Here is an 18,519-nt window from a genome sequence, read left to right as displayed (position 1 = left end):
GATCACCCAACTTAGCCCTTCACGGCTACAATCTGTCTTTTTCAGCATTTCTCCTTCCTACATGCCTACTGCCAATTCAGACTCTGCTTTCTAATGATGCTCAGAAATCGGGTATTTAACCAAAGCCAGATTGCGAGAACAGTAATCATAAATAAAACCTCATCTTCCAGGAGAGAACGTTAGGATCTAGCTGACCCTTCATCCTGACCTTCCCAGCCCTCACCCACGCTAAGCCCCTTCCGTTCAACAGCTCAGTGTTTCTCAAAATGAGGTCCAAGGATTGCCTGCATTGAATCACCTGAGGCACTTGTTAAAGATGTAAAGTCTAGGACTCCATCCCAGACTTGCCAAATAAAAAGTTTAGGGGTGAGGTGCAGAAATCTGCACTTTTTTTTTTTCTGAGATAGAGTTTCACTTTTGTTGCCCAGGCTGGGGTACAGTGGCACGACCTCAGCTCACTGCAACCTCTGCCTCCCAGATTCAAGCAATTCTCCTGCCTCAACCTCACAAGTAGCTGGGATTACAGACGCCTGCCATCATGCCCAGCTAATTTTTTGTATTTTTAGTAGAAACGGGGTTTCACCACGTTGGTCAGGCTGGTCTCAAACTCCTGACCTCTGGTGATCCACCCACCTCAGCCTCCCAAAGTGCTGGGATTACAGGCCTGAACGACCAATGCCCGGCCTGAAATCTGCACTTTTGACAAGACTCCCAGGTGATTGTTAGCACACTGACTCATGAGAACTTCCACCATAGAAGGAGCCAGAAGTGATCCAACAATACTTCCCTCTGTGGCTCCATGGCAAAGCATCTGACCCTGGGCCAAATGCTAAATTTTTCTGGGGAAAGCTACTGCCACAGTCCCTGGTACTGGGTGCTTGTGATGAATGTCAGGCAGAGCTCATAAGGAAACCAAAAGAGTACCGTCCCCTCATGTCTTTCATGCTGCAAAACAGCTGCAAAGGCATTCCAGGAGTTGAGGACCAGATTCTTTGGAGAACATGAGTCACCATTAGGCAATTCATATTAACTTTTTAATTAGAAAGACCCTCACTAAACAATAGTAGTTTACAAATGCATGTACCTTTTGATCCTGCAATTCCACTTTTGGGAATTTATCCTAGAGATACACTTTATGCTTGTACATTTGTACAAGATTATTCGCTGCAGAGCTGATGGTCATTGCAAAAGATTGGAAAGAATCCAAACACCCATCATTGTGGAAGTGATGACATAAATTATAACACATTTATACAATGAAAAAAATGAAGAAATGGTATATGAATTGATATGAAATGTCTCCAAGATAGATTGTTAAGGAAAGAAAGGTGCAGAACACGTGTATAACATGCTAACTTTTGTGTATAAAGAGAAAATGTGAGACTCTACAATCCTATTTTTGCTTGTGTGTCCATAAAGAAATGCTGGATGTATGGATGAGAACAGTGGTTACCTCTAGGCCAGGGTAGACAGGAACTGAGCAGGTGGAGAACAAGGATTGGAGGGAGACTTTTCACTCTATACATAATTATAACTTTTGGGTTTGGAACCATGTGAGTGTATTATTTATTCAAAAAATAAATAATACAATAAAATATAAAACATACATTTATTGTGGCCCTCTGCACAGGCAATCTGGTTGTGGGTCGGTTCTAGTTCTCCACACCTGGGAGTTTTGGTGTCCCCTGCTAGTTTTAGTGCCTGTGTAGAGCTTTTCAGACTGGGTCTTACGTTGCAGAGGCTAGCACCATTCCTGATGTCACCCTGGGTGAGACGTGGTCCTCAGAATACAGATTTCCTTTTTTGTCTTTCTTTCTCCTTCTTCCACATGTTCTAAGAAAACGTAGATTTCTGGCCAGGTGTGGTGGATCACACCTGTAATCCCAGCACTTTGGGAGGCTGAGGTGGGTGGATCACGAGGTCAGGAGTTCAAGACCAGCCTGGCCAACATGGTGAAACTCTGCTTCTACTAAAAATACAAAAAATAGCTGGGTGTGGTGGTGCACGCCTGTAATCCCAGCTACTCAGGAGGCTGAGGCAGGAGAATCTCTTGAACCCGGGAGGCGGAGGTTGCAGTGAGCCAAGATTGTGCCACTGGACTCCAGCCTGGGTGACAGGGCAAGACTCTGTCTTCAAAGAAAAAAAGAAAAAAAGAAAGAAAGAAATGTAGATTTCCATTGTCCAAAGTGACAGTGGAAGGATGGGCCTTGAGTTTCTCAGGGAGGAGAAGCAGCCCCACGAAGATTCTGGGCTTGGGTCCACTGTGCATGGGACAGCTCCCAAAGAGGAAGGTCCCAGCACTGCATCTAGTAGGGAGGCATCAGCTGCTCCCGGCTCATGAGGGAGGAGTGGTGGTAGCGATCCCGAGTGGCAAAGTCTGCGTTCTCCTGGGTGAGCTGAGTCATCTCCATGTCAACCTTAGCCAGGGATGGCGCCAAGATGATCTGCTCCTGAGGGGACTGCAAGCTCCTGCAGTGAGAGAGACACAGAGGATGGTGAGGAGGACAGAACAGAGACTGAACAGTAGAGGTGAGTCTACTGGCCATAGAGAAATTATTTGTAAATACACATATATTTAAATGTTTAAAACATAATTGTTAAAAGGTATATGTACAAGAATATATGAACTCAAAGCACGAGAAATACAAAGTATCAAATAAAATAAAGAGAGAGACAGAGTGTGTGATATTTACCCTCCATAAGTAGAAAGTATAAAGTTGTACCTACCTGATAGGAAATAACCGACAAAGAGAGGTTTTTGCCTTCCAAATGGTATCATGCTGGGGCTCTGTAGCTTTTCTTTGCTTTTTTTGTCAAAAATAATGGAATGGAGAGGCTGGAACATTGACAAGAGTGGAAAGAGAAAACTTCTCGTAGATGTATTGAAAATAAAGTTGAATAAGGAATGATTTCAAGAGCTAAGGCTCACACAGCAAGCAGCTAAGAGGGACTGCAAAGGCTTTTGACACCAAGGTGGCCTCAAGTGAAGAACAAGTCCCATATGGATCCCATTGTCACTGGAGTCTCTGCACGTAGTTTTGGTTGGGGTAAACTGGGAAAGAAAAATGTTAGGGATGCACAGGGAAAGTGCTAAGAGGAAGAAAGGAGTGAGGAAAGCTCAGGTTGGCTGTCCGGGCAGCTGCTACAGAAGGCAGACCCAGTCACAGCTCTGTCCCTAATCAGCTAGGTGGCCTCCGGAAGCCTCTTTACCTCCTTGTGTCTCTATTTTCTTATCTTCCCAGGTCTCTTCCAGTTCCTACAGTCTGTGTTAAGTCCTTAAGTTATAACTTAGACACGGATTTCCTCTTAAAATTTTTACTCTAAAAGAATCATCTACTTTATGAGCAGTAAGCTTCAATTGTTTGAATATGGAATATATTTGAGAGTTGCAAAAAGGTAGAAATCTAATGTTATAGATCTGTGGAACTTAAACAGAAAGTTTCAATGGACTGTGGCCAAAGGTCCTGCTATAGAAGTTCAGATCATATCACTACGTCATTACAACTAGTTGTTGAGAACGTATATAAATTACATAGGTCTCTGAGGGTTCTTGAGAACTGAATTAACTTCTATAAAGTCTGAATCTCCAAAAAGGTTAGGAGGTGACAAAAATGTCATACCAGTCAACATGTAAGTGTTTTTGCTAATGCTTTTGTTTTGATTTTTTAGGTGAAACCATTACATTCTTCTGAGTCTGGAGAAATAAAATACTTCACTCTCTAGTCTAGAATGACTGTCGAACCCTCATTTGGACAGTTGCTAGTGCTTCAAGAAAGAAAGCCTTCTCAACGACAGGCTCAACTTCACAGAGTTCACAGGAATTGTAGGCATCACAGAGGAAGTAACCTAGCCGAATTCTTCTGCCAAAACACACTCTACATTCTTCTTTTTCTTCTTTGGTTTTGAAGAGCATTTTGGGGGTTATAGTTGGGGATTGGGAGGGGAACTTAAAACTACAAAGCAGAAACACAGCTACCAATCTCTATTTTTTTAAATTTTGTCTTATTTTTATTATTTGAGACAGTCTCATTCTATTGCCCAGGCTGGACTGCAGTGGTTGATCTCAACTTACTGCAACCTCTGCCTCCCAGGTTCAAGCAATTCTCATGCCTCAGCCTCCCAAGTAGCTGGGATTACAGGTGTGCACCACCATGCCCAGCTAACTTTTGTAGTTTTAGTAGAGATGGTGTTTTGCCATGTTGCCGAGACTGGTCTCAATCTCCCGGCCTAAGTGATCCACCTGCCTCAGCCTGCCGAAGTGCTGGGATTACAGGTATGAGCCAGTGCATCTGGCCAATCTCTATTTTAAAATAAATCACCATTTTTGGTTTTTTTTGTTGTTGTTGTTTTTGGAGACAGAGTCTCACTCTATTGTTCAGACTGGAGTGCAATGTTGTGATCTCAGCTTACTGCACCGTCTGCCTCCCAGGTTCAAGCGATTCTCCCACCTCAGCCTCCCCAGTACCTGGGACTATAGGCACCTGTCACCATGCCTGGTGACAGGGTTTTGCCATGTTGGCCAGGCTGGTCTCGAACTCCTGACCTCAGGTGATCTACCCGCCTCAGCCTCTCGAAGTCCTGGGGTTACATGTGTGAGCCACTGCGCCCAGCCTTTGTTGGTCCTTTCACCCTCCTGAATAACCATCCCAAAATATCACCCAGCAGCCATGGTGAGGCCAATAAGTTTGATGTTGATTTAGCTGAGGCCTCTGCCGCCCACCTCACAGCCTACAGAGCCTGGTTTTGTGTTATGAATGGTGTGGACTGATTCTACGCCAACCAAAGTACTGTCCTTTTCTAAGAATAATCTCCCCCTAGTATATTCTTCTTTCTACATAGCACTGCTGTGGCCTCCAAGGTGAAATCCTAGGAATTCAGAGTACAACATAAGGAGTGGTGACCTCCCATGGCATTTTTAGGCTTTAAAAACCAGAAATGACTAAAAATATTCCTGTAAATCAGGCAAGGCAAAATAGTCTCACCCACACACCACTTGCAGCTCCAGAATCTGTAGGCAGCTTTTACACAGAATCTATTTCCATTTAAACTCTACTCTTTCTCAGGACTGGGTTGTAGGGGAGAAGAGATCAGTGAAGATGTGTCGTGACCTGGCTCACCCAACCTTGTGCATCAGACAGGACAAGAGGCAGAGAGATCACTCACCCTCCCTACAGCTCCACAAGGGACATTGAGCCCAGATGGCCCAAGTAAGCAGATGACAGGGTGCTCCCCATGCACCCCAGCCTCCATCCCTGGGCCCTCTCCCTGTTGGTTTCTATAGCCCTTCTTGTCATCCCAAGCTCCAGCAGGAAGGCTTTATTTCTTGTGCCATCTTGAATAGATCGGCAATGTTTGTGAGGAGTTGTCTTCAAAAGGATTCTTGGGAATGGAGAGTGTTTAATGGGTGTAGTGATGATAGCACAGCAATGTGAATGTCCTTAATGCCACTGAACTGCACACTGCACATAAACATGGCTAGGATGGTACATCTCATGTTACATGTATTTCACTATTTTTTTGTTTTTGAGATGGAGTCTCGCTCTGTCACCCAGGCTGGAATGCAGTGGCGCGATCTCAGCTCACTGCAAGCTCTACCTCCTGGGTTCATGCCATTCTCCTGCCTCAGCCTCCCGAGTAGCTGGGACTACAGGTGCCCGCCACTATGCCTGGCTAAGTTTTTCTATTTTTTTTAGTAGAGACGGGGTTTCACCGTGTTAGCCAGGATGATCTCGATCTCCTGACCTGGTGACCCACCCATCTCGGCCTCCCAAAGTTCTGGGATTACAAGTGTAAGCCACTGCACTTGGCCTTTTTTTTTTTTTTTTTTTTTTTTTTTTTTTTGAGATGGCATCTCACTTTGTCAACCAGGCTGGAGTTCAGTGGCGCGATCTCAGCTTACTGCAACCTCTGCCTCCCCGCCGGGTTCAAGCGATTGTCCTGCCTCCGCCTCCCTAGAAGTTGGGATTACAGGCACACCACCACGCCCAGCTAAGTTTAGTATTTTTAGTGAAGATGGGGTTTCACCATATTGGCCAGGCTGGTCTTGAACTCCTGACATCAGGTGATCTGCCCGCCTCGGCCTCCCAAAGTGCTGAGATTACAGGCATGAGCCACAGCACCCAACCCTATTTTACCATAATTTTAAAAATAGGGCTATGAAGTTACATCTGGGATCAATGGCAAAGGATCCCATGATCCACTAGCAATGTCTGGACATGGAGGGTGGAAATACTAGCAAGTACAACTCGGACATCTAGAGTCTCAAAAACCAACAAAATGCAACCAAATAAACACTGGGTTGGGTTTTGCCTGGATTTTCCTAGCCTGCAGCTCTAGCTCCTCACTGATATTGAAAGGGGAAGGGTGGGTGTCATTCCCCAGAATCTCCGGGCCTTAAAAGGTAAGAAGCAGTGGTACTGCAAGAGTGGAGGAGAAGGAGTGAGATTAGGGCACATGTGAAATATACCTTCTCTAGGAGGCTTCTATTTCTTACGAAAAGTTTTTTTCCCTTTTCCTGGGTATCTGACCATGGAGGTCCCACAGAAATCCTCCAGGATCTCCACTTTATTTCTATACTTGGCCTCTGCACTGTCCCCAACCCCATCATGTCAACTACCTCTGACTCAGATGGAAGAATGTGCGTCCTAGCGTTACATTTCCCTGGGGCTTTAATCTTGTGTGTGATTATGCTTTGATGCTAATGTGTCTTAGACTGTAAACTCACTGAGAGTAATGACTTATCACCCCAGCAACCAGATTCTAAATAAAGCCTCTGTTCTTGATGACTGAGGACAAGAAGGGAAGAGGACATGAGCCTAGAGGAAGCTTCTGATGAGCCGAATCTGGGGGCCAAGTGTGATGGAGTGCAGACGAGAGCAATATCTGGTCTCCCCGAGGTGCCCAGTTGTTAGGTTCCCATGACACAATCCAGGCCCAAGCCCAGCCACGAATGGGACACCCTTGGCACCTCCCAGACTCTAGACACTCATCCATTCTGGTACTGGCTCCACACTGGCACAGACCTGTAGGAGGGGAGCAAGAGAGACCTCATCCACCGGAAAAAGCTGAAGTTGGAGGCTGATCCTGCAGGGAAGACATATACATAACCATTTTTGAAGGTTCTACATATGCATCTAGAAGCTCAGTTTTAATAGGGTGAATGCACACCCCAGTACACACACACGCACAGAATTAACACAAATGTTTTCCTTTTTCAGTCTAACCAAACAACATTCATTGTAATCCTCCAATGACAGCAGCGTACTAAGGACTTTTACTCATGTGAATCTTTCAAAACTTTATTTCTAAACTCCAAAATCACTCCCAAAAAACTGGATAAAGTGCTATAAGGAAAAATGCAGAAGACTTGCTAACTTTAATTTTAGGAATTAAAAAACTTTGATAATTTTTTAAGACTCATACTGACAAGTGTTGAATACATGCTATGAAATTTTCTACTAGACCATACAGTCACTGAGAATAGGGAACGTGTCTTTTTCATCCTTATAATCATCACAGTACCTCATGGGATGTGGAACTTAAGAATTTTTTAACAGGTGTTAAGTGAATCAAATAGTTCCACATGTAGAAATGTTAGAGCTGAAGTTTGAAGTGACACTGTTATTGATTCTAGCCAAATAATCCTGACATCAAACACACTGATTAGAATAGGGTTTATCAATTGATAAAAATCCATCCCTCCTTTGGTGTAGGTTTAAAAAAATTCACATAGTGAATTATATATAACTTCAGAGAAACAAATCAAATGTGATTTTAGAAAATGCTTTTCTAAATTATACATACATATGATTGAAAATTGATTGATTAGATAATGTTCAATATACGATCAGGAAAATAGCATTATTTTAAGAGACTTATGTTAGAATCTCCACAAATATCAACAGTATGCAGCTGATAACATGTTTCCTCAATATAATTTAGGCCCTTATGGCTAAAGGGATGATAAATTTTAGATCTGCATTTGCAATTGCAAAGAGAAGATTTCTAATATATTTTGGTCAGAAGGAAGAAAATAAACATAAACATTTTATTAACTCACCCTACTTAAATGTGATAATTTAGATCCTAAATTATTTGAATTTTACATGGACATTGGCCTGAAATTTGATTTCATGTTTTCCTATGAAGAGATTTCTAGGAAATATTGAAATTTCTTAAGATTAAACTACTTTTTAAGAAATACAGAAGCAATCACTGAAGTAATCACTGTTAATTAAAATACATTCTATCCATGAAGTCAGCTAACATAAGGACCTCTTCTTAACATTACTGTTTTTCTAAATCAGTATTTTTAATACACACGACTTAAAATGTTTGAAGTGCATTTCTTTCAAAGTGTTTGAAGTGCATCAGACTATTCTAATTCTAAAGAACCTTTTTTTTTTTTTGAGTCGGAGTCTCACTCTGTTGCCCAGCTGTAGTGCACTGGCTTGATCTCCGCTCACTGCAACCTCCGACTACCATGTTCAAGCAATTCTCCTGCCTCAGCCTCCTGAGTAGCTTTGATTACAGGCGCCTGCCACCATGCCCGGCTAATTTTTGTATTTTTAGTGGAGATGGGGTTTCACCATATTGGTCAGGCTGGTCTCAAACTCCTGACCTCGTGATCTGCCCACCTCGGCCTCCCAAAATGCTGGGATTACAGGCATGAGCCACCATGCCTGGCAAACCCTTTTTTTTTTTTTTTTAACTTTGCCTAGATAGTTATGGGCCATTTGATTTAGTTAGTAGTTGTAACAAGTTGCTTTATTTTAAATTGGGGCATCGTAGAATTTTGCTGAAAAGGGCTCTCTAGTGTATTTTTAAACAGCTTTATTATTAAGGAATAATTGATATGCAATAAACTGTGTATTGACTATATTTTCTTGTTTTCTATATTCTGGATGCTCGGGCATTTTGGATCTTGATCCTGGAGGGTCTAGCTAATTCCTAGATATTGAATAGCGAACAATTCTCCAGTGGGTGGGCTTTTGATATACAAACCAACCAATCCAGGACCCTCCCCTTAATGTAGTTCTTTATCAAACTCTCCCACACCAAGCCAATATTACCCCTGCCCTAAATCACACCAGGACGAGACAACTATAGTTCATCCCTATAGCCCAGAGTCTGCTACTATTACTCAAATTATTCAATCCTAACCTTACACAGTGTACCTACCCTGCCTTGCTCATTCCTTTTCACAAAAACCCAAAAAAGGCTCTAGACCATGATCTTCCCTCTTCCTCTTCTGCCCCATGACTGACCCTGGTCCATCCCCACCTGGCCTTGCATGGCATGCCAAACCTCCTGTTTCTAATGATCTTCCTCCTTCATGACAGTCATTTCCAGGTCAGTGTGTTTTACCACATCTGATTAAAACAAATCCTGGGTACATCTGCAGAACAAACTGCATGTAAAGACAGTCCATGACTTACAATTATTCTTTATGATTGGTTTATCAGGACATAATCCCATCATTAAGTCAAGGAGTATATTTAAAGTATACAATTTGGTCTGTGTGTGTATATGTGTGTATGTGTATATATACATGTGTATATATACACATGTATATATACACATACACACATCTAACCATGTATACACTGTGAAACCATCACATAAGCAAGATAATGAACATGTCTAGCGCCTCCAAAAGTTTCCTCAAGCCACTTCATAAGATCTCTCTCCCATGTATCCTTACTCCCCTCCCATTCAAAAGTATCCACTGATCTGCTGTCACTATAAATTAAACCCAGTCTCACAAGTGTTTTTTGAAGGTCAGAAGTCCTTAATTTTGATAAAGTCCAATTTATAAATGTTTTCATGCTTTTGTTGTATTTAAGAAATCTTTGCTAACTAACAGTAGCAAAAGTTTTTCTCTTTCATTTCCTTCTAGAAATATAATAGGCTTAGGTTTCACGTTTAGTTCTAATATCCATTTTGAGTTATATTTTTATATGGTATGATATATGGGTGGAAGCCTACTTTCTGCATATGGCTTTCCAGTTGTTTCAGTGCCATTTGTTGCAAGACTATTCTTTCCTCCCACTGAATTAACTTTCAATCTTTTTCAAAAATCAGTTGACCATATATGTGTGGGTCAGTTTCCAAATCCTCTACCCTGTTAATTGATTCACTTGTCTAGCTTTTCCACACCATACTGTCTTGATGACTTTAGCTTTTAAAATCAGTCTTGAAATCAGAAAGTGCAAGTCTTACAACCTTCTTCTTCTTTTACAAAATTGGTTGGGCTATCAGGTCCTTTGCATGTCCATATAAGTATTCTAGAATCTGATTGACAATTTCTATAAAAAGGCAGCTGAGATTTCGACTGGGATTATGTTAAATCTATATAAAAATTTGGAGATACTTGAAAATTTAAGAATATTAAGTCTTCCAATTCATGAACATAGTATATCTCTTCATTTATTTCTTTAATTTACTCTTTAGTTTTTTTTTCAGAAATGCTTTGTAGTTTTCCTTTTCTCCTCTGTAAATATGGTGAATTACATTGATTAACTTCAAATGCTACATGAACCTTGCATTCCTGGAATAAACCCACTTGATTATATTGTATTATTCTTTTTACATATTATTGCATTCAGTTTGTTAAAATTTTGTTAAGAATTTTTGCATCTATATTCATGAGATATGTCAGCCTTTAGTTTTCCAAAGAGTTTTTATAGAATTAGTATTTTGTATTCCTTAAAGGTTTGGTTGAATTTATTAGTAAAGCCATCTGGGCATAGGCTTTTCTCTCTGGTAAGGTTTTTAATGATCAGTTTAATTTCTTTAAGAGATGACCTGAATAGCCCTGTATCTATTTCTTCTTGAGTGAGTTTTGATAGTTTGTATCTTTCAAGGAATTTGTCCAATTCATCTAAGTTGTCAATTTATCAAGAGAAAGCTGTTTATATTATTCGTTTATTTCACTTTTAATATCTGTAGGATTTCTATTGATGTCATCTCACTCATTCCTGGTATTGGTAATTTGTGCTTCTTCTTTTATTCTGATCAGTATGGCTAGAGGCTTATTAATTTTACTGATCTTCTCACATAATCAGGTTTTTGCTTCATTTGCCTTCTCTACTTTTTTTTTCTGTTTTACATTTTATTAATTTCTACTCTGATCTATTCTGATTTATTATTCCCTTTTCTCTTCTTACTTCGGGTTTAATTTGCTCTTCTTTTTCTAGTTTCTTAAGTTGGATGTTAGGATCATTGATTTGCAAATGCTCTTCTTTTCTAATGTAAGCATTTGATGCTATAAATTTCCCTTAGCTACATCCCACAATTTTGCTCTTCCATTTTCACTTTTATTCAGTTCAAGATACTTTGTAATTTCACTCTGCTTTCTTCTTTGAATCATGGATTATTTATTTTCTGTATTTTAATTAGGGTTATGTAATATTCTTTAGTTTCTAAATATTTGGGGATTTTCTTTTCTTTTTTTAAATTTTTTATTTAGCAGACAGAGACAGAGTCTTGTTATTTTCCCCAGGCTGGCCTCAAATTCCTGGCCTCAAGTAATTCTCCTGCCTTAGCCTCCCAAATAGCTGGTGTGTGCCAACTGTGCCTGGCTTATTGAAGGATTTTCTGATATCTTTCTGTTACTTATTTCTAATTACTCCACCCTTTGGTCAGAGAGCATACTCTGTTCTTGAATGGACTTGAATACTTTTAAATTTATTGAAATATTTTTTATGTACTAGAATATAGTCTCCCCTGGTAAATGTTTCATGTATAATTGAAAGGAACGTATATTCTGCTGTTTGGGGGTAGAATGTTCTCTAACTGTCAATTAAGCCAGGTTTGTTGATAGTGTTATTCAAGTCTTCTATAGACTTACTGATTGTATACTTAATGGTTTTATCAATTATTAGGAAGGAGGTATTGAAATCTCTGACTACGGTTGTGAACTTTTCTATTTCTTCTTGTGGTTCTATCGGGTTTTGGTTTGCGTATTTCAAAGCTATGTTTTTAAGTGCATAAATGTTAAGGTTTGTTATGTCTTCCAGATGTGTTTTTCCCTTCAGCTTTATGAAATGACCCTCTTTATCCCTGTAATATCCCTTTTCTCCAAACTCTACTTTGCCTAATGTTAATATACCTACCCTGGCTTTGTTTTTCATTAGTGTTAGCCTGATGTATCTTTTTTCATCCTTTTACTTGTAATATGTTTGTGTCTTTATATTTAAAGGAGGATTCTTGTAGGCAGCATATAGTTGGGTCATGCTTTTTCATTCAATCTGACAATCTCTGGCATTCAATTAGGGTGTTTAGACCACCCATATCTAGTGTGATTATTGATATGGTTGGGATTATATATACATAAACCATCTTGTCATTTGTTTTTTGTTTGTCTCATTTGTCCTTTATCATCTTTTCCTTCTTTTTCTGACTTATTTTGATTACTTTTTATCTCCTTTATTGGCTGAACTATAACTGTTGTGTTATCTTAGGTTGCTTTATGGTTTATAGTATACATTTTAAACTTACCACAATCTATCATCAAGTGATGTTATAGTATTTAACAAAGTATAAGAAACTTACAACAGTATACTTTCATTTCACTCCTGGCTCTTGTACTGTTGTTATCCATTTTACTTCCACATATCTTATAAACCTCACACTAAGTTATTATATTTATTTGTAATCATTCATATGCTTGTCACAGTTCTCCTCCTAGACTATAAACTATTTGAAAATGGGATTCACATATGAATCAGTGTTGGCATTCAATTGACATTCAAAACTTTTTTTGTTGTTTCCAATGAATGGTAAAGAGAATGAGGGAACCAGTGGCAAAATGGCTCTGCTGCTTACCAAGGTGAAGCCCTGGACTAGCCCGGCCAATGTAGAAATACACGATGGCAGCAACACCCATATTAACCAGGGTATACACCCACTGTATCACAAACATGATGAGAAGGGACCCAACAGCCTGTGAAAACAGAATAGGAAGAGCAAATCACCTAATGGCTTTCTACATGGTAAGCAAGCCACAAGGCTAATGTCTTCAGCAACATTCCCTCTCATCAACTTCTGATCACTGTAAAAGTCTGAATAACTGAAGTTTATGAATAATTCAAAAAACCTCATTTAAGCAGATATTTGGGCAGACACCCTCTGAGAATAACTCTTTAATTGAAACTATCAATTAGATATTTTATCTTACCTCCTTGTCCCATTCTTCCCTATAAGAAACAAATTAAGATGAAAGTATAACTTAGTGTACCTTAAAATTTAGTAACCCAGAAGTTATCATAGACAATTAATTATTTAAAAAGGAAATTATTGATTAAAATAAGCAGTTCATTGAATGTAATCTTGCCATATGTAGTCTCATCTAAATTCTAATACAACAGGCAATTAAATTGCATTGCTTCTAATTAGGCCCTCCATCTTTCCTCCCCCTCAGCCCAAGATCACATATGCGTCCACCTGAACTCTGTCCCAAGAACAATTGAGATCGAGATGAAATTACTCACCCCCAACAGGGAGACCCAGGGGTTGCACATGTGGGTATAGAAAGAAGTTGGTCTTCTCCAGATATCTTGTTCTCGGAGCCTGGACTTCAAGAAGAAATCTAAAAAATAGCCAAAGATTTGGCTGCCAAATTGCTATCAACCCTCTACTATTTTTTAGGAGAAAATACCTATGAGCTCCTCTTCCCCAGTTTTGTAACAGCCTGAAAGACAACTCCCAGGGCTTGCTCTTGGAGGAGGAAGAAAGAAGTGTTTATGGCCTCCTCCCACCAGCCAGTGATCTGAGAAAGAAAGGGAAGGGAGAGACAGAGTGGAGAGGAAGGTCCTCTGATGCCCAAGGCACATCTGTCTAGATATGTCATCTGGGGGGAGGGAATTGAAAACGCAGCTCTCCCCTCTTTTTCGGATGTAAGGGTTTAGAGTGGGAGAACTAGACATCTGGTATTCTTGGCTCCCAGGTGTGACCACTGGGACTGCTAGGGCAGGTTGGCTTTTGTCTAATGAGAGATAGTCTTTGCTACCTTCTGACTCTGAAGGTTAGCTCATGTTACACGGGTCTCAGGTATCAACCAGAAAGTGATGAAGCAGAGAGATGGAGGGAGAATTGCTCCTCTGATTCCTTCCTTTGGCAATTGAAATGGCTGAAGGGAAAGGGGTCCAGCAATAAGCAAATGCATAGTCCTGCCTCATCCTTTCAGGCACAACAGGGCTTCTCAGAGCTATGCCATGTTCTGTTTGGCTCTGCATTCTCAGTTTACAGTTGGTTCCAAATGCACTCAATTTAAAAATAATAATAATAATTTTTTTTAATGTCAGAGTAATGAAGTTTGGGCTTTTAGTGTAAGCCTCACCCAAATAGTATACACTGTACCTATTAGGCAATTTCTCATCTCTCAATTCCCCTCTCACCATCCCACCCTCCTACCTTTCCAAGTCTCCAGTGTCTATTACTTCACAATCTGTGTCAATGTGTACACATTATTTAGCTCCCACTTATAAGTGAAAACATGAGGCAGTTGACTTTCTATTTCTGCTGAAATGCTCAATTTAACTATGAAAATGCATCTAGATTGTTTAACAATATGGTCTAATCACCATGAACACACAATAATGTTTCAAACAAATGATATGTTGGATTAACTTCACAGTATGTTTATACTTCACTTCAACACTAAACTTCAGGTGTTCTCAACTTCATAGTTTGTTGCTCAGGAAATACAGTAGAAAGCTCCCTACATAGCCCTTCTCTGTTCTCCAATATCAAATTCCTGCTTCAGCCAAACTGTCTTGACTCTGCCATCTCCTCTGCCCAGCCCTTCCTTCTTCACTACAGTCCAGAACCTGTCTCATATACCAGAGTTTTCCCCACCTCAACCACCCCTGATGTGTTGGTTCCTGGAATCTCTCTGGGATCCACAACTCATGGATCCCTTAGCCCTCTGCTTATCTAACTCTTACGCATCCCTCAGGTCTCAGCTCAGTTATCACTTCCTCGGGGAAATCAGCCCCCACAGGAAAATCTAAATATAGTCCCTCATACCATTAATATTTCCTTACAACCCATTTCCTTCACAGCACTTACCATCATTTGTAGTTGTATATGTATTTACATGTTTCCATGCCCACTGGATTATATGCTTCATGGGGGCAGAGTCCACATCCATCTTGAGCCTAGGGCTTGGCATGCAGCAGAACTCACTAAGTATTCCTAGACCAAGTCTCCCATCCTCTCTGGTCACTGTGGTTTTATGACCTAGCCCCTTTGAAGCACATGCCATCAGACTATTTCACACCCTACCCTTTATCATTACAGTCTTTTACCAACTTGTCATTCTTCTCTTGCTTGTTAAATATTTCAGCCCCTGGCTCACCGTCTTTTTCTCTATCAGCATCCATTGTCATCCTTGGTGACTTCTACAAAAACAACTCATCCAAGGCCCTGCTTTCTCGATTCCTTGAAATCCTCATACTAGTAACATTTTCTTTCCTTCATCCCAACCATCGACTCCCTTAGCTGCACTTGCGGTGTGCCATTACCAGTAACCTTACACTTCCTAAATCATGACTTTAAGCAATCTACTGTCAGCCCATAACCTCCTTTAAAAACAATGTTAAGCTCATTTGCTCTGCTGTTCTTCATTCCAACCATTCATAGTCTACAGAGGGACCTTTAGATGATTTGTCTTAGTATGTTTTTGATTTCCATCACCTACCTCCCGCTTTCCCTACCTTCTTACCTAGCTTGGGTTCCACCATCTAAGACTATCAGCATTACATACACATCTGCTCCCATGCTTCAGCATTACTCAGCAGCCTCATACCTAGGCAACTCATTCTCCTACTCTCTGGTAGAACAAATTTACAAGCTCTCTTCTCCAAAGAGAACTTTTCATGTTCTCTCATCACCAAATCAGCCAATTCACTTGCATCTATACCTTCTATTCTGTATTCCTTCCTTTCACAGTGGATGAACAGCCTCTGATCGTAAGGCCCATCCCTTCACTTGTGCCGTGATCCCATCCCTTTTGGCTTGTTCAAGGACTTTGTTCTCACATCATCAATTTTTCTATCCCCTACTGAATCATTCCCATCAAATACAAATACACTGTCATCTCTCCCACCTAAACAAACATCTACAGGTCACCACTAGTTATTGCCCTATTTCTGTGTCTCCCTTATAGCAAACCTCCTCAAAAGAATTGCCTATGCAGTCTTTATATCCCATTATTTCCTCAACCCATTCTTAAGATTGTATCCACTTTTCCACTAAAACTACTCTTACCAAAGTTGCCAATGATTTGAATCTTTTCAAAATCTGTGGTCAACTCCTAGTCCTCATGCCATTTGATCTTTCAGGCAGCATCTGATACATTTGATCACTTTCTCCTTATTGAAACACTTTCGCCTCTAAGATGCCTCACTCTCTTGATTTTTCTATGTCACTGCCCACTCTCTCAGTCTTCTTTGCTGACTCGCCTCCTCCTTCCAGCCTGAAAATATTGGAGTATTCCAACATTCCGTCTTCAGCACTCCTTTTTCCCATGTATACCCACTCCTAAGAGATTTCTTCTAGTCCCATGGCTTTAAATGCTACTGATATATTGATGACTCCAAGTTTATATCATCCTTGACCTCTCCCTTGAACGTAAGTTTTGAATAGTTCATTGTCTTCTCAGTATCACCCATTAGTTGGCTAATAAGCACCTTAAACTTAACATGACTAACACAGCAATCTATTCACCTCATATCTTCATTTGAATAAATAACACCACCATTTACACAAACATGTAAGATTCATCCTTACTCCCTTCTTTCTCTCACACTTATACTTATTCTTTCCATAAACCTTGTTGATTCTACTATCAAAATATATGCTGAATACAATCACTCCTCACTGCTTCCATTGCTCCTGTCCTAATCCAACCCACTTTCATCTTTCATCCATTTACTGCAGTGGGCTCCTGTGGTACAGACCACAGCTAGAGTACAGTTCCCAGGATTTCTCACTGTTAGGTGTAACCATGTGACTAAGTTCTCAGCAACAGAATGTGAACAGAAGCAGTGAGTGCCACTTCTGGCCCAAGGTCTTTAAGAGAACATGTGCCTCTTCTCTGTACACTTTCCCCTTCCTCTGCCTGAAATCTGAACGTGGCAACTCAGTCTTGACTGTGCACATGACTAGGTTCAAGGGCATAGTGAAGTCATACAAATGGCAGGAGCCTGGATCCCTGAGTGGATGCATGGAAGAGAGCCTCCCACAGAGTTGGAACACCCTTCTTGCACTGTAATGCAAGTAAATAACATTTTTTGGTTATTTGTTTAGCCTACCCTAATTAATATACCTCCAAATTGGCCTTGGCTCTCTCTCTTACCTCTAAAAGTCACTGATCTTTTTAAAGTCTGACTCTGGTCACATTGTAGCTGTAGCTAGAACTTTCTGAGCCTTCCATCATACTCACAATGGCCCACATGGCCCTATACAGCACTGTCCCCCACTTTCCTCACTGGACTCCTCTCACCTCTCTTCCCTGGCTCACCGCTCTCCAGTCACCACTGGGCCTCTGCCATTCTTGAAGAGTTGCCAGTCCAGTTCCCACCTGGACCTTTCTACATGCCAGTTCCTCTACCTGGAACTCTTCTTCTACCTCTCTGCATGTAAATCATTCTACACCTTGAGAAGACTTCATCCTCTCAACATCTATTTGCATTCATCATGTGCCTCCAAGTATTATGCTTATCTTTTTATACATCTACACCTTCATGGACAAGGACCCTCTTTTATATTCTAAATGCCAACTCTAGGCATTTAGAAGTCTGTGTATAGGAAGCACTCGGTAAAAGTCTCCTTAATAATTATGGATTAAAATAAAGTCTGCAAGATTGATCTGAATGGACGGCTCTAGTACTTTTCAAAAAATAAATTCTGTTATGATTGCCATTAATTAAATTGCATAGTTTTAACAATTTAAATTGGTTGTTTAGTTTTGTACTTATCACTTATTGACATCACAGTGTGTATTTGCTTATTTATCATGTCTTCCCCTACCAGAATGTAAGCTCTATAACAGCAAAAACCTTCTATGTCTATTCAGCATGTTAAATTGTGAAGTTTTAACAGTTTAATTAATGGCAATCATAACAGAATTATTTTTTAAATTGTTTAATTTTAACAATTCAATTAATGGCAAACATAGGCTTAGTAAAATACAGTTGCCCCCTTGGTTATTAAGAAGGAACACTAGACTGGGCACAGTGGCTCACACCTGTAATCCCAGCACTTTGGGAGGACAAGGCAGGCACATCACAAGGTCAGGAGACTGAGACCATCCTGGTCAACATGGTGAAACCCTGTTTCTACTAAACAAAAAATACAAAAATTAGCTGGGCATGGTGGCTCGTGCCTATAATCCCGGCTACTTGGGAGGCTGAGGCAGTAGAATTGCTTGAACCCAGGAGGCTGAGGTTGCAGTGAGCCAAGATCATGCCACTGCACCCCAGCCTGGGCAACAGAGCAAGACTCTATCTAAAA

The 18,519-nt window shown here is 40.5% G+C and overlaps 1 protein-coding gene across 1 annotated transcript in view; it reads right to left on the bottom strand.

Annotated features, from left to right (window-relative positions):
• Window positions 1-1,534: 1,534 nt before the first annotated feature.
• SLC12A8 (solute carrier family 12, member 8) overlaps window positions 1,535-18,519 on the bottom strand; it is a 130,320-nt gene continuing 113,335 nt past the window's right edge. Inside the window, exons 11-14 of the mRNA XM_011950769.1 lie at window positions 13,494-13,591; window positions 12,829-12,946; window positions 7,023-7,083; window positions 1,535-2,469 (exon numbers count right to left, since the gene is read on the bottom strand). Coding sequence (XP_011806159.1) covers window positions 2,307-2,469; window positions 7,023-7,083; window positions 12,829-12,946; window positions 13,494-13,591 — 440 coding nt within the window. The 3' untranslated portion in view covers window positions 1,535-2,306. The remainder of the gene's footprint in view (window positions 2,470-7,022; window positions 7,084-12,828; window positions 12,947-13,493; window positions 13,592-18,519) is intronic.

The sequence above is a fragment of the Colobus angolensis genome, unplaced genomic scaffold (genome assembly GCF_000951035.1).
Source record: "Colobus angolensis palliatus isolate OR3802 unplaced genomic scaffold, Cang.pa_1.0 Scaffold31, whole genome shotgun sequence".
Taxonomy (NCBI): Eukaryota; Metazoa; Chordata; class Mammalia; order Primates; family Cercopithecidae; genus Colobus; species Colobus angolensis.
The sequence above is the reverse complement of the archived record's forward strand: the minus strand, read 5'-3'. Positions and strand labels throughout refer to the sequence as shown.